Genomic DNA, 16,737 nt, shown 5'->3' on the forward strand with positions numbered 1-16,737 from the left:
CACGAGAGGAATCAGATACAGGGAGATAGCAGATCGCAGATTTATGTAGTATAATAGGAAGTAATAAGTCACTATAGCGAGAGCAATGACTGAGTGATTGACAGGGGGGATCCTTTCTTAAAGGGACAGTACTTATATTGTGCCAATGGCCCACTGGGATATGGAACCACCATGAGGCTAGAAATAGGCCGATATCTAAGACTTGTAGAAGAGAATCTCTTTTTTATCACAGTATGGAGTATCCAGCCGTCCATGAATATTATGTCCCTCTGGCACTGGATAAAGGAAGGATGAAAGTACTCGGAAAAAGTCTCCAGATGCAATGATCTGTCTATAAAAAAAGGGACATCCAGAAAGGTCAAGGCTATGGGACTTTCTTTGCTTTTTAATAAAGGACGAGACAAGAAAAGCATTATGGACTTCTTTGAGAACATCCTAGACTTCAAGGAAAACAATCCAGCTGAATGTACGGGAAACCCAAGCCGACTGAAGCCAAAACTTGTACATTCTTATGGTTATGTCTTTGGATTTGTCTATTCTTCTTGAGGACCAAAGATGAGCAAACCAGATTTGACCCAAATTTTCCAAAAGTTTCATGTTCAATGCAATCCCAAAACTTTGGAGGTTTGTCACCTGTGAAATGAAATGATTATACTCTTAGGTTTCTTCAGAAACCCAAGGTGGAGGCCCAGGGAAGGTGTAAAATAAAACAACTAGTTATACTCACCTCCCCATCGATTCTTCTGGACATCTTCACAGCATCCAGTGCTTCCTCCGGGTCCAGGTCCGACCTCCTGGGTGATGTCATGCACCCTGGTCTTACCTGTGATTGAGCCTGAGAGCTCGCATGGGGTGCGCCAACATCATGACACTTAGACAACCAAAAGAAGACCCAAATGGAGCAGCGGATGCCCAGAAGAGGTGAGTATAACTGCTTGTTATTGTTCCAAACCTCTTCTGGGCCTCCATCTATTATACTGAAGAGACCCCAGTGGATAATCATTTCACTTCTGGTTTGTGATATATTTATTTGACCTGAAGAGAAGACTCTTTGGGCCAAACTCAAACTCAAAAACAGAGATGAATCTTTAGAGGTTCGGCCATCTCTTTTCGGGAACTTCGCTGATTTACTACATTCATTGGTGGAGATTTAGTAAGAACAGTGCATTAGTATTGTGAGTACATCACAGGTGGTCCCATACGCCAGAATTGAGATCTAATCCAACCAAGAACTGGTGAACATTTCTGTTATTACTCATAGCAGTTTTATGGTACATGTTATAGTAAATCTGTTGGTCCAAAGTGTCCCTGCCCTGCCAAAAGTGGTTGAAAAGTGGATAAAATGGAATATTTTTGGGTACAAATCATTATGTTCTGAAGAATTTTTACACCAGAAAACATTAGTAAGAAACCCCATTGTCTTGGCAACATCTTCAGCTATGTCTTCTCTCTATGTCTTTAATGTGTCCTCCAGGACTTTCCCTGATTTACAATATTGTTATCACCATTGCCTTCATGATCTTACCATAGATATGTTAGTCTACTCTTGGTTCAACTCTATCTATTCTCCAGGACAGGGCTACGAACCACCAACACTGGCCGGGCACTTTTCTAAGAGGATCTAAGGCTGAAGACCAGGGATGACTTAATACGGCTGTCCAATCCATGATGGGATCATTCATGATCCCACCATTACCACAACTAAACTGGATGATCAGGGGCAGTGTACTTGTTAAAAAAAACACAGCTGGTCTGAGCAAGCTAGCTTATGGCCAGACAAAAGAGTTTGATCATGGCAAACACTGACATTTTCAGCCAAGCACCCATCGAAACTATCTAACATGGCCCATCTTCTTTTGGTAGAATAAAGTCTTCCATCGGCCATCGTCACGAACATCACGATTTTAAGCCATCGAAAATCTGTCTGCAGTTATTTAGGGTATTTGTACTAGTGTAGGGTCTTGTCTTCATTCTGTATTTGTGTATTTGGTCTGAAGTTATTTATGGGGGTTGTACTAGTGTAGGGATCTGAAGTTATTTAGGAGGGTCTGGTCTTGTGTAGGTCTGGTGTAGGGTCTGGCCTTGGGCCTGTATTTGTATAGAGGACTGTGGTTATCTAGGAGGTTTGTACTAGTCTAGGGTCTGTATCTGTGTAGGGGTCTGTGGCTATTTTGGAGGTTTGTACTAGTTTAGGGTCTGGTTGGGTATGTATTTGTGTAGGGTGTGTGTTTATTTAGGGGATTTGTTCTATCCCAGGGTCTGGTCTTGGATCTGTAATTGTGTAGGGGCCAACAGTTACTTAGGAGGTTTGTACTAGTGTAGGGTATGGCCTTGGGTCTGTACTTGTGTAGAGGCCTGTGGTTGTTTATGGGAGTTGTACTAGTCTAGGGTCTGGTTGAGTTTGTATCTGTGTGGGGGTCAGCAGTTATTTAGGAGGTTTGTACTAGTGTAGGGTATGGCCTTGGGTCTGTATTTGTGTAGGGGCCTGTGACTATTTATGGGGGTTGTATTAGTCTAAGATCTCATTGCGTCTGTATCTGTGTTGGGGTTTGTGGTTACATAGGAGGTTTGTACTAGGCCAGGGTCTTAACTTGGGTCTGTATTTGTGTTGGGGCCTGTGGTTATTTATGGGAGTTGTACTAGTCTAGGATCTGGTTGAGTCTGTATCTGAGTTGGGGTCTGCAGTTACGGTATTTAGGAGGTTTGTACTAGCCCAGGGCCTTAGCTTGGGTCTGTATTTGTGTAGGGGGTCTGTGGTTATTTAGGAGGTTTATACTGCTGGTCTTGGGTCTGTATTTGTTTAGAGGTCCATGCTCATTCACTGGTGTGATGAAGGGTCTCATACATTATTTGTGATTCAAACACCTTAGGATGGGGACATGTCCTATTAGAATGGGTGGGGTCTATGGCATGACACTTAATCCATAGCTTTCCATGATATTATTTCTGAACATTAGGTATGGAAAATGGGTAGAAGATGACTGTCAACGAGATGGATGGAAATAATCAGATATCATGTTACTGATACTACTTGGGACTCCAATAGAAAGAGTCAGGATCTGGTCTCCAGTCATCTCCAGACTTCCCACTGTCATCGATTAGCAGCGAAATAAGACAAAGTCGATGTTATCAGAGAGGACATGTAGAAAAATGTTTATCTTGGCACAAGATTTAGGAATAAACACTTGGAAGCCTTTGAGTCATATCTATATCCAGACTACACGGAGGGGATTATAGTATATTTATTACAATTAAAGTGAAGCTCTGGTTTGGAGCCAACCAAGACATTATATCAGGTAGTTGCCAAGTAAGTAATTCCGATAGTGAGACTCCAGAGATTCATTGTCATTCCCCTTCTGGAACCATCGCAGATCTGGGGCATCTGTATACCAGGATTGACTCATTGCAGATTGGTCGCTGATGATGTCATTGTAGGATTGGGAAGCTATAAACTGTGTGGATGATGGAGCTATATGGGAACACCTTAGGGCGGTGGACCTGTATACTGTACTGTTATAGAGATGTGCACATGCAGGACTGAGGGACTGTATACATGTAGCATGGTGGGGTTCTATACTTGTACAGCTGTAGTGTAGGATTGTAGAACCACATTCAGTACAGTAAATCTGTGCAATGTAGGAAGTTGTGCACTTATAAGACTGTGGGGCTGTATACTTACGTGACTAAGGAACTGTATACGTGTAGAACTGTGAAGCTATAAACTTTCAGGACAAGAGAGCTGTTCACTTCTAGGACTGTTGAGCTGTAGTTTTGTATTACTTTTGTGCTGTATACTTGTCGGATTTTGAAGCCTTAAACCTGTAGGACTGTGGACCTGTACACCTGTAAGGCTATGGAGTGGTATACTTATAGGACTGTGGAGCTATACACCTGTAGGACTGTGGAGTGGTATACTTGTAGGACTGTGCAGCTATACACTTGTTGGACTGTAGATATGTACATTTGTAGGACATTGGAGCAGTACAACTGTAGGACAGTGAAGTTGTGCACCTGTAGGACTGTGGAGCTGTACACTTGTAGGGCTTGGAAGTTGTATACAGGTAGGTATATGGAGCTGTACAACTGTACAACTGTGGAACAATACAGTTGTAGGAATGTGAAGCTGTATACTTATAAGAATGTGCAACTCTACACTTGTAGGTCTGTGTAGTTGTGCAATTGTAGGTCTGTGTAGCTGTACACTTGTAGGTCTGTGTAGCTGTACAATTGTAGGTCTGTGTAGCTGTACTCTTCTAGGTCTGTGTAGCTGTACAGTTGTAGGTCTGTGTAGCTGTACAATTGTAGGTCTGTGTAGCTGTACTCTTCTAGGTCTGTGTAGCTGTACAGTTGTAGGTCTGTGTAGCTGTACAATTGTAGGTCTGTGTAGCTGTACTCTTGTAGGTCTGTGTAGCTGTACAGTTGTAGGTCTGTGTAGCTGTACACTTGTAGGTCTGTGTAGTTGTACTCTTATAGGTCTGTGTAGCTGTACACTTGTAGGTCTGTGTAGTTGTACTCTTATAGGTCTGTGTAGCTGTACACTTGTAGGTCTGTGTAGTTGTACTCTTATAGGTCTGTGTAGCTGTACACTTGTAGGTCTGTGTAGTTGTACTCTTATAGGTCTGTGTAGCTGTACACTTGTAGGTCTGTGTAGCTGTACTCTTCTAGGTCTGTGTAGCTGTCCAGTTGTAGGTCTGTGTAGCTGTACAGTTGTAGGTCTGTGTAGCTGTACAGTTGTAGGTCTGTGCAGCTGTACACTTGTAGGTCTGTGTAGCTGTACAGTTGTAGGTCTGTGTAGTTGTACTCTTGTAGGTCTGTGTAGCTGTACAGTTGTAGGTCTGTGTAGCTGTACAATTGTAGGTCTGTGTAGCTGTACTCTTCTAGGTCTGTGTAGCTGTACAGTTGTAGGTCTGTGTAGCTGTACAATTGTAGGTCTGTGTAGCTGTACTCTTGTAGGTCTGTGTAGCTGTACACTTGTAGGTCTGTGTAGCTGTACAGTTGTACGTCTGTGTAGCTGTACACTTGTAGGTCTGTGTAGTTGTACTCTTATAGGTCTGTGTAGCTGTACACTTGTAGGTCTGTGTAGCTGTACTCTTCTAGGTCTGTGTAGCTGTCCAGTTGTAGGTCTGTGTAGCTGTACAGTTGTAGGTCTGTGTAGCTGTACAGTTGTAGGTCTGTGCAGCTGTACACTTGTAGGTCTGTGTAGCTGTACAGTTGTACGTCTGTGTAGCTGTACACTTGTAGGTCTGTGTAGCTGTACTCTTGTAGGTCTGTGTAGCTGTACTCTTGTAGGTCTGTGTAGCTGTACACTTGTAGGTCTGTGTAGCTGTACAGTTGTACGTCTGTGTAGCTGTACTCTTGTAGGTCTGTGTAGCTGTACAATTGTAGGTCTGTGTAGCTGTACAGTTGTAGGTCTGTGTAGCTGTACACTTGTAGGTCTGTGTAGTTGTACTCTTATAGGTCTGTGTAGCTGTACAGTTGTACGTCTGTGTAGCTGTACACTTGTAGGTCTGTGTAGCTGTACACTTGTAGGTCTGTGTAGTTGTACTCTTATAGGTCTGTGTAGCTGTACAGTTGTACGTCTGTGTAGCTGTACACTTATAGGTCTGTGTAGCTGTACAGTTGTAGGTCTGTGTAGCTGTACACTTGTAGGTCTGTGTAGCTGTACAGTTGTAGGTCTGTGTAGCTGTACAATTGTAGGTCTGTGTAGCTGTACAGTTGTACGTCTGTGTAGCTGTACACTTGTAGGTCTGTGTAGCTGTACAATTGTACCTCTGTGTAGCTGTACAGATGTAGGTATGTATAGCTGTACTCTTGTAGGTCTGTGTAGCTGTACAATTGTACCTCTGTGTAGCTGTACAGTTGTAGGTCTGTGTAGTTATACTCTTGTAGGTCTGTGTAGCTGTATTCTTGTAGGTCTGTGTAGCTGTACTCTTGTAGGTCTGTGTAGCTGTACACTTGTAGGTCTGTGTAGCTGTACTCTTGTAAGTCTGTGTAGCTGTACAGTTGTAGGTCTGTGTAGCTGTACTCTTGTAGGTCTGTGTAGCTGTATTCTTGTAGGTCTGTGTAGCTGTACTCTTGTAGGTCTGTGTAGCTGTACACTTGTAGGTCTGTGTAGTTGTACTCTTGTAGGTCTGTGTAGCTATACTCTTGTAGGTCTGTGTAGCTATACTCTTGTAGGTCTGTGTAGCTATAGGACTCAGTTGTATACCGCAGTGGTAAGACCTGTGGAGCTGTGCACTTTTAGCTGTATACCTGTAGGACTGTTATCTATCAGTTTTACTATGGAGCTATATACTTTCAGGAGCTTAGGAGGACTACTTTGCACTCTCATCTAACATCATACAACTTACTATTGTTATCATTATTGATTTTCTTAATCTTCTGGGGTCAGATTATCTGGAATACAACGCGCCACTACTTTAGGATGATGTGTTGTGCAGCCTGTACTGTCCTCTCCTTCCTCTCCCTCCTCTTCCATCCTAGTAAGTCAGTCCAGGCAGATGTCCATAGTAATTCCCATCCCACGCCTTTCCCCAGTGAGACCCCCGCTCACCCCCGCTCCACTAAACATTGTCTGCACCACAACAAAACATACAGTGCATGGGAAACAAGGACTGTGGCTCTGCATTACTGGATGTCACAGGGGACAAGTAGTACGTAACACTGCTGAATGCCGTCCTACCAAAACTGCTGACCACCAAATATTCCTATTAACATATGTGGCCACAAGCGATATTCTCATAGATCCAGAGCCGAGACACTGTAACCTTATATATGGAAAGATGCCAAACTATAGGACGTTCACATAAGCATACCTCCCAAATTTAGCCCCACCCACTTTTGTGTTGACTCCGCCCACTTGTTAATTTTTCATGTGCCCGCACACAGTATAATCCTCCTACAGTCACCCGTAAATTATATGTCCCCCCTCTATCTCTCCCCCAGTTTCATATACACCCTTCCTCTGCCCCCACTTTCATGTCCCTCTTCCATCTCTGCCCCCAGATTCATGTCCCCTCCATCTCTGCCCCCAAATTCATGTCCCTCCATCTCTGCCTCCAGATTCATGTCCCCCATCTCTGCCCCCAGATTCATGTCCCTCCATCTCTGCCCCCAGATTCATGTCCCACATCTCTGCCCCCAGATTCATGTCCCTCCATCTCTGCCCCCAGATTCATGTCCCCCATCTCTGCCCCCAGATTCATGTCCCACATCTCTGCCCCCAGATTCATGTCCCACATCTCTGCCCCCAGATTCATGTCCCTCCATCTCTGCCCCCAGATTCATGTCCCTCCATCTCTGCCCCCAGATTCATGTCCCTCCATCTCTGCCCCCAGATTCATGTCCCTCCATCTCTGCCCCCAGATTCATGTCCCCCATCTCTGCCCCCAGATTCATGTCCCACATCTCTGCCCCCAGATTCATGTCCCACATCTCTGCCCCCAGATTCATGTCCCTCCATCTCTGCCCCCAGATTCATGTCCCTCTTCCATCTCTGCCCCCAGATTCATGTCCCTCTTCCATCTCTGCCCCCAGATTCATGTCCCACATCTCTGCCCCCAGATTCATGTCCCACATCTCTGCCCCCAGATTCATGTCCCACATCTCTGCCCCCAGATTCATGTCCCTCCATCTCTGCCCCCAGATTCATGTCCCTCCATCTCTGCCCCCAAATTCATGTCCCCACATCTCTGCCCCCAGATTCATGTCCTCTCCATCTCTGCCCCCAGATTCATGTCCCTCCTCCATCTCTGCCCCTAGATTCATGTCCCTCCTCCATCTCTGCCCCCAGATTCATGTCCCTCCATCTCTGCCCCCAGATTCATGTCCCTCCATCTCTGCCCCCAAATTCATGTCCCCACATCTCTGCCCCCAGATTCATGTCCTCTCCATCTCTGCCCCCAGATTCATGTCCCTCCTCCATCTCTGCCCCTAGATTCATGTCCCTCCTCCATCTCTGCCCCCAGATTCATGTCCACTCCATCTCTGCCCCCAGATTCATGTCCCTCCATCTCTGCCCTCAGATTCATGTCCTCTCCATCTCCTCCCCCAGATTCATGTCCCACATCTCTGCCCCCAGATTCATGTCCCTCCATCTCTGCCCCCAGATTCATGTCCACTCCATCTCTGCCCCCAAATTCATGTCCTCTCCATCTCTGCCCCCAGATTCATGTCCCCCATCTCTGCCCCCAGATTCATGTCCCCCCATCTCTGCCCCAATGTCATGCCGTCCTCTCCTTCATCTGCCCCCAGATTCACGTTCCACCTCCACATTAAACTTACCTTCTCCTCCGCTCCCTCGCCGCCTCTCTCGCTGACACATGCAGCTGAAGGAAGGAGCTGACACAGGTCAGCTCCTCGCTTCGCCGCTGCCCGCCTCTCTCCCTGACACACGCGGCTGAAGCTGCTAGCATGCTCGCTTCGCCGCTGCGTCTCTCTCTCTCGCTGACACATGCGGCTGAAGATGTAGACGTCTACAAGCCAGGAGCCGGCGGCAGCAGCGAAGCGAGGAGCTGACACAGGTCAGCTCCTCGCTTCAGCCGCATGTGTCAGCGAGAGAGAGACGCGAGCAGCTTCAGCCGCGTGTGTCAGGGAGAGAGGCGGGCAGCGGCGAAGCGAGGAGCTGACCCGTGTCAGCTCCTTCCTTCAGCCGCATGTGTGTTCAACTCAGATCTGCGTCCTCTGGACGCAGATCTGAGTTGAAATCGGGACATACCTCCCTCCAACCGGGACCGCGGGACATGTCACCCAAATCGGGACTGTCCCGCGGAAATCGGGACGGTTGAGAGGTATGCATAAGGTTATGGGGACAGCCATCACCCCTATTCCATGTTTCCATAAAAAGACTCATCAGCATCAGTATATATTACTTAAAGGGGAACTGCACCCAAATCTGTACTTCATACCTTAGAATGGGGATATTAGGTTATATTCATATTTGACTTTTTTGGGCATTTCTGCCATGTTTATTTGCAAAAAACAGCTTAGCAAAACCATGTTGTTTTCTGTCAGTTTGGCTAGGTTATCTTTAAAGGGGCGGTCTCATGAAGATGATCCCTTTATAAACAGGAGATGATCAGCTGATTGCTGCAAACCTCCTACGATCAGTGCACATAGACAATACATTTCCCCTGCAGCGGCCACTACAGGGGAAGTGTAGTATTACATGTTAACCTTCAGATAAATGGGTGATCATGCATGTATCAGGACACCCTTAATTGAACAGGGACAGATGTACCAGTAGACTCTCTTTAAAGCAAGTCTGTCACCAGAGCCCAGTGTATCAACCCAGGTTTGGGAGACCCGAGTCAAAAAGCGTTTTCCCCTTGTAAATCGCTGCCTCCAAGACATCACTGTTTTTGTTAATATGCAAATAAGCTCTTTGGAGCAACAAGGGTGTTTCTCTGTAGCCACCACTAGAGGGAGTGTAGGTGGTATGCGTAATGAGTATGCAGTAAGCTCCTAGGCTCCCCCTAGTGGTGTATGCAGTAGGTCAGAATTTTATCATTTATTATGGTGGCTTCAAGAAGAAAAAAAAAGCTTGGATCACTATAAAGACATATTACAAAAACACTTACCATCGGAGGTTGAACCTATAAATGAACCTCATATTATAAGGTGGAAATTCACTATAAGGTCAAAAGCAAATAAGAGCTAGGAAACCTGTTCCTCTCACAGTTAGCCAGCACATACCAGTCAAATCCCCACATACACAATATTCTTCCACAAGTGTCACACCAGGTTATATAGTCATAGTGTTAAATGGCAACCAATGTACACAGTACGATAGATATGGAAATAAGGAGACCTTAAGGGCTGCTTGTTCTCCAGACATACCTCAAAGACCTCCTCGTCAAGTAGTCGTGTCCCAAATAGGGTGACGCCATCTGTGCTAATGATGGGATCATCCCCACGGTCCAAGAAATGGGTCTGCTTCTTCTCACAGTCAACGACCATGGTGACATTTTTTCCTTCTACGCTAAGTCCAATTCGATGCCACCTACAGGAAACAATGCAGGATGATTAGAGGGGGTCAAATATGTACCAGGTATCAGCATAACCTATAACATGAGGGTGATGGTCAGAAACCAGAAACTCTGTCTAGACAAATACAGGACATAGAAAGAAGAAGGACAGGAGAGGAGGGGAGAGGAGGGAGATGCAGCTGCAGTTTACCTTAGTTCAACAGTTCAGTTAGTAAGAAAGAGATGTTTAAGCTCAGTGTTGGAATAGCCTACCAAAGTACCAGAAAATCCTCCAGTGGGCCCTAACATAGCCTAAGTCACACATTTTTAGACTACTATGGTCTATTTCCTAAGGTTGTTATAGGGTGGGCCCCAAGAATCATTGTATTTATTTATATCATTGGATTGTTCCCAAAAATTTGGAACTGACTCAGAAATTTTGGGACAGCTGGCAGCTATGCATTACTCCCTGTCCATGTTGAACCAAAATGGAAAACAACAGCACCTCGGCCCTGGGGGATGACAATAGAAGACAACAGTATTACAAATGTCCTGTGGTTGGTGGGGCCTCTGTTATATAATTTGCATTATGGTCCCAGATCTTCAAGATATACAATGCCACTACATGTGGATGGGGAAAAAGAAAACTGTAAAGGGGTACGTGACAAAAAATTACTGGACCTCTGGTTCCAGAAAACCCCTTTGGGAAAATTCCACCTAAATTTAGTTTTATTTTTTTGTGGAATTCCTCCATAATACAGAAATTCTATTTTTGGATTTTGAGGATTTGATCACATGATCGGGGATATGATGATCAGGAAATTTTTTTGTGAAAGAAAGTACGGAAGATATGAAAATACTTTGAAGTGAACAAGAGATAAAAATCCAGTCCAGACAAAGCAGCTGGTCTTTATCTAGTGAGGAAAGCGTGTTAGCACCATAATATCCTACTGTCATCCTGAAGAGCGTGACTCATCTGACAGACTGCTGGCCTGGCCTGCCGCTACCTGCCGCACAGTCATTACTGCTGTATTATACAACATGCTTTACATTGGCCTGTCAGTATCATTTTCTACTCAAAACTAGACACTTAAAATAATTATATCTACCGAGTTTAAGCCGACCCGAATATAAGCCGAGGCCCCTAATTTTACCACAAAAAACTGGGAAAACTTATTGACTCGAGTATAAGCCTAGGGGGGAAATGCAGCAGCTACTGGAAAATTTCAAAAATTAAAATGGTCGGAGTTTTTGGGTGCAGTAGTTGCTGGGGAAGGGGAGGGGGTGTTTTGGTTGTCTGTCTGCCCCTTCCCTGAGCTTGAGGGCTGAGTTTTTTTTCCCCCACTTGGAACTCAGTGTGGCTGAATATAGGGGATCTGCAGTGCTCCTATTAACCCCTTCCCAATGGAACAGGAGCACTGCAGATCCCCTATATTCAGTAGACCGGGCACTGTCAGACACAGGGATACCTAATGTGTATGTGTGTCACAGTCATTTTCTACTTTTATATGTATTCTAGGGAAAGGAGGGATTTACAACTTTTATTTTTTTTTAATCTTTTTTTTATTTTTGCACTATTTTATGGGAGATTCTATACACTGATATTGTGGATGGCAATAGACCCCCCCCCAAAAAAAAAAAAACATAAATACATTTTTATTTGCCGACTCGAGTATAAGCCAAGGGGGGCTTTTTCAGCACAAAAACTGTGCTGAAAAATTTGGCTTATACTCGAGTATATACGGTATGTACAACATATAATGCCTATAATGCTGCAACATCTATAAGAATATAACTACTATAATACTGCCCCATATGTACAAGAATAGAAATACTATAATACTGCCCCTATGTACAAGAATAGAACTACTATAATACTGCTCCTATGTACAAGAATAGAACTACTATAATACTGCTCCTATATACAAGAATATAACTACTATAATACTGCTCCTATGTACAAGAATATAACTACTATAATAGTACTCCTATGTACAAGAATATAACTACTATAATACTACTCCTATGTACAAGAATATAACTACTATAATACTGCTCCTATGTACAAGAATATAACTACTATAATACTGCCCTCTATTTACAAGAATATACCTACTATAATACTGCTCCTATATACAAGAATATAACTACTATAATACTGCTCCTATGTACAAGAATATAACTACTATAATACTACTCCTATGTACAAGAATATAACTACTATAATACTGCCCTCTATTTACAAGAATATACCTACTATAATACTGCTCCTATGTACAAGAATATAACTACTATAATACTACCTCCTATGTACAAGAATATAACTACTATAATACTGCTCCTATGTACAAGAATATAACTACTATAATACTACCTCCTATGTACAAGAATATAACTATTATAATACTACTCCTATGTACAAGAATATAACTACTATAATACTGCTCCTATGTACAAGAATATAACTACTATAATACTACTCTTATGTACAAGAATATAACTACTATAATACTACTCCTATGTACAAGAATATAACTACTATAATACTGCTCCTATGTACAAGAATATAACTACTATAATACTACCTCCTATGTACAAGAATATAACTACTATAATACTACTCCTATGTACAAGAATATAACTACTATAATACTGCTCCTATGTACAAGAATATAACTACTATAATACTGCCCCCTATGTACAAGAATATAACTATTATAATACTACTCCTATGTACAAGAATATAACTACTATAATACTGCTCCTATGTACAAGAATATAACTACTATAATACTGCTCCTATGTACAAGAATATAACTACTATAATACTACCTCCTATGTACAAGAATATAACTATTATAATACTACTCCTATGTACAAGAATATAACTACTATAATACTGCTCCTATGTACAAGAATATAACTACTATAATACTGCTCCTATGTACAAGAATATAACTACTATAATACTACTCTTATGTACAAGAATATAACTACTATAATACTACTCCTATGTACAAGAATATAACTACTATAATACTGCTCCTATGTACAAGAATATAACTACTATAATACTACCTCCTATGTACAAGAATATAACTACTATAATACTACTCCTATGTACAAGGATATAACTACTATAATACTACTCCTATGTACAAGAATATAACTACTATAATACTGCTCCTATGTACAAGAATATAACTACTATAATACTACCTCCTATGTACAAGAATATAACTACTATAATACTGCTCCTATGTACAAGAATATAACTACTATAATACTACTCCTATGTACAAGAATATAACTACTATAATACTGCTCCTATGTACAAGAATATAACTACTATAATACTACCTCCTATGTACAAGAATATAACTACTATAATACTACTCCTATGTACAAGGATATAACTACTATAATACTACTCCTATGTACAAGAATATAACTACTATAATACTACTCCTATGTACAAGGATATAACTACTATAATACTACTCCTATGTACAAGAATATAACTACTATAATACTGCTCCTATTCTTGTACAAGAATATAACTACTATAATACTGCTCCTATGTACAAGAATATAACTACTATAATACTACTCCTATGTACAAGAATATAACTACTATAATACTGCTCCTATTCTTGTACAAAGTACCATATTGAACAATAGTTTCTTTAAGGAGGCCAGTCTAAGGACAGGAGGGGGATCTTGGGATGAACTATATAGATCCAAAACTGGCTTCTGTGAACATCCAATGACACACCCCAGAAGAGCAGCCTGATTTTTTTTGCCTTGAGGAACTTCAGTCTACATCTTATAACAGATCCACCTAGGCCCCAATACAAAATCCTTAACAGGTCCGCCATCTACAATCTGGTATTGATGATACAGGTGTATTCCTCTGGATCAACACTGTAGAATTGTAGGTTGGACTAGTGGTATGGATCTGTGTCTTCATCCAACCTCACCTTCTATGCTACTGGTGCCGGACTAATGTTTCTTGGGCCTTCCAGATAAAATGAGTCCGACGGCAACCCTCCTATGCTGGAACATTAAGGGACCACAGGAGGATGCTCTGATATACTGATGGGCCAGTCCAACACTGTATGTTATTATGTTATGAGAGTGACCAAATGGAGTCCTTAGGCCATAGCTACCAGTTGTTCCGAATTTTTCTGGGCACCCAGAATTTTCAGATGAATCCAGGCCTGTCATGATTCTGGTGGCATAACCTGGAGGGGGACATGAAAATGTGGGGGAAACCTGGAAGAGGACATTAGGAGGGGCATTATATTGTATGGGGCCGCTAGGGAGGCATTATACTGTGTGAGAGCCACTAAAGGGCATTATACCATGTGGGGGCCATTGAGGGGGCAATACAATTTGTGCAGGTCAAGTATTTGTAAGTGGCCGTGATGGGGGGGCCCACTTATGAAACCTTTGCACAGGGACCACCAATGTGTTAAAACGGCTCTCCCCGTCCTTATGTACTATAGTATATCATTAACCTGCTCCAAGCCAGATCTAGTACACCCGCCAGGGGGACATTCACTTTACACCCTTCTCACCCCTTCCAGTTGTGTAATGGGATTAGTCACCGACAGTCACAACAAACCACAAGGACTGGTTCACACTCATCTGACTCACTAATGACTTTTAGCCGCACATTTGTCAACTTATTCCTGGACTGTTACCAAGACTTTCTACAGACAGATGCAATATCATTGACCTGCCATCAACCTTTCCTAGAGCTCTGCACTAAGTCGTTCCTCTGTTACTCTGCCTGGAAATGTATAAATAAGACTCTTCTCACACTTCTGCCAGTCTTGTGGATATTATTATCATAGTCCAGCTATTGACATTGCTTGGGGAGGGGCTTTTTGCAAAATAATAAGTGAATAGGACAAAGTTGTAATACTCAAATTGGCCACTAGCATGGCATGGCGCTCTAAGTACAAATGATATCCCAGACTAATGTAAATGTGAGGGTTTTTTTTTTTTTTTTTACACCAATCCTTTTATGATACAATGACCGGAGGGTCCCAAATAATCAGCTGTAAACTTATTGGGAACCTTTCGGCAAGTGTTTAGTTCTCCTGTAGCACCTCCGCAGGGAACATGAAGTATTACACATTTCCTATTGACATCAATAGGCTGCACACATAAGGCATGGACATATGCAGTCCTCCAGACATAGACACTCTTTGTAAGAGTCTCCACCGCAAAAACCGGCAAAAGTAGCCTTGCATGGAGGACCTTTCTCTCCACCAGCGAACACCCAGCGTACCCCATTATAGTCAATGGGGTCCATCAGTGTCCGCTGGTGGCTACAAGTGATTTGACTCTTTGTCGTCCGTAATCCGTGGATCGATATGATTACAGGGATACCAAATTTATGTCGTTTTTTGTGCTTTTTGGAAAATAAAAAAATGGGGGGAAAATTTCTTTTCGGCGCCATATTCTGGTGCCCATAACTTTTTGGATTTCCATCTATGGAGTTGCGTAAGGCAAAGTATAATAGAAAGATTAGCATGCGGGTCTGGAAGCCTTCAGTAGGGTCATGGCTCTCCTTACACCTGTTATGACCACACAGGGGCGCCCATCTATTAAAAGATGGGGGCCAACATGTAATCTAATGGCTTGGGTGCTGTGGACTGGTTGTGGACCAATACTGCTGGCTACTCCCGAGCCAGCACCATATTGCCCCCAGAACACACGGTCTTATGGAGGATGTTACCACTGGGTAAGGTCATTATTGGCAAACCTTTTTCGAGCACCCCATACATGGATCACCCCTTTAATTCCCTGAGTCCTCCATCATATAGACCAAAAAGACACTAGACTGTGTTACTTAGACCCTTCTCTATCACCTCGTGTGACTAGTCTACTTACTTGCCGTCAGCCAGGTTGATCTTCTTAAAGAATGGGTAATTCTCGGGGGTTGGATTTCCATGTTGATCTTCATAGACAAAAACTGGGGAGCGCCCAATTTCCACACCCAGTTGTTGAACACCCTTTTCATTGTAAACAGAGAGGAGGAAGAATTGGGCACCCTTCCTGACCTTGAGAGTGATGAGAATGGAGAAGTCTTCTGGAAAGGAGTCATCTGTGTCGAAGGACGAAAGGAAGGTTTTAGTGTTTGGATATCTACAGAAGATGTAACCAAAGTCTTATTGAGGTTGGATATTGTTTTCTGAATATGCTTATTATTTCCCTGCAAAGGTTCTTGGGAACTCTACCACCAGTCCTAGCATCCTTAGTGGGACATGATTTCCTTGGTCTCTCGAGGAAAGGCCCTATCACGTGGGCCAATACAGTAGAGGACAATTGTCACATCAATTGAGATGCCAAGTTCCAAGATGTGTTGGTTCTTCATACGGTGCACAAAGTCAGCCAAATGTTTATGACTATCCCTAAAGGGTAAAGGATCAGACATGTTGAATTTTAACATGCCCGATCTTTTGTTTTAATGAGGAATATTTTGGCATGGATACACACAGAAGATTAGTCCTCTTTTCTCCTTGAGGACACGTTCCTACTTGACCAAGCCAGACATGTATGTATACAGGGAGTTGGGAGGAATAGCTGTTGGCTGAAGGTGTCTGACCGTCTTACGATGATCAGGACTTACTTCAGATAGGAGATTGCTCAGGATTCTGGACAAAGAGTTCTTTATCGACCTCAATCGAATCTATACTAAGGCAAAATGAATGGTTAAAAGTCTTACCTAGCCTTGGAGAGGAGAACTGAAGACAATGGA

At 42.9% G+C, this 16,737-nt stretch overlaps 1 protein-coding gene across 1 annotated transcript in view; it reads right to left on the reverse strand.

Annotated features, from left to right (window-relative positions):
- COL5A3 (collagen type V alpha 3 chain) overlaps window positions 1-16,737 on the reverse strand; it is a 130,446-nt gene that overhangs the window by 58,141 nt on the left and 55,568 nt on the right. The window contains exons 3-4 of the mRNA XM_075272630.1: window positions 15,870-16,083; window positions 9,838-10,000 (exon numbers count right to left, since the gene is read on the reverse strand). Of these exons, the coding sequence (XP_075128731.1) occupies window positions 9,838-10,000; window positions 15,870-16,083 (377 nt within the window). The remainder of the gene's footprint in view (window positions 1-9,837; window positions 10,001-15,869; window positions 16,084-16,737) is intronic.

Source organism: Leptodactylus fuscus, chromosome 5, assembly GCF_031893055.1.
Source record: "Leptodactylus fuscus isolate aLepFus1 chromosome 5, aLepFus1.hap2, whole genome shotgun sequence".
Classification (NCBI taxonomy): domain Eukaryota; kingdom Metazoa; phylum Chordata; class Amphibia; order Anura; family Leptodactylidae; genus Leptodactylus; species Leptodactylus fuscus.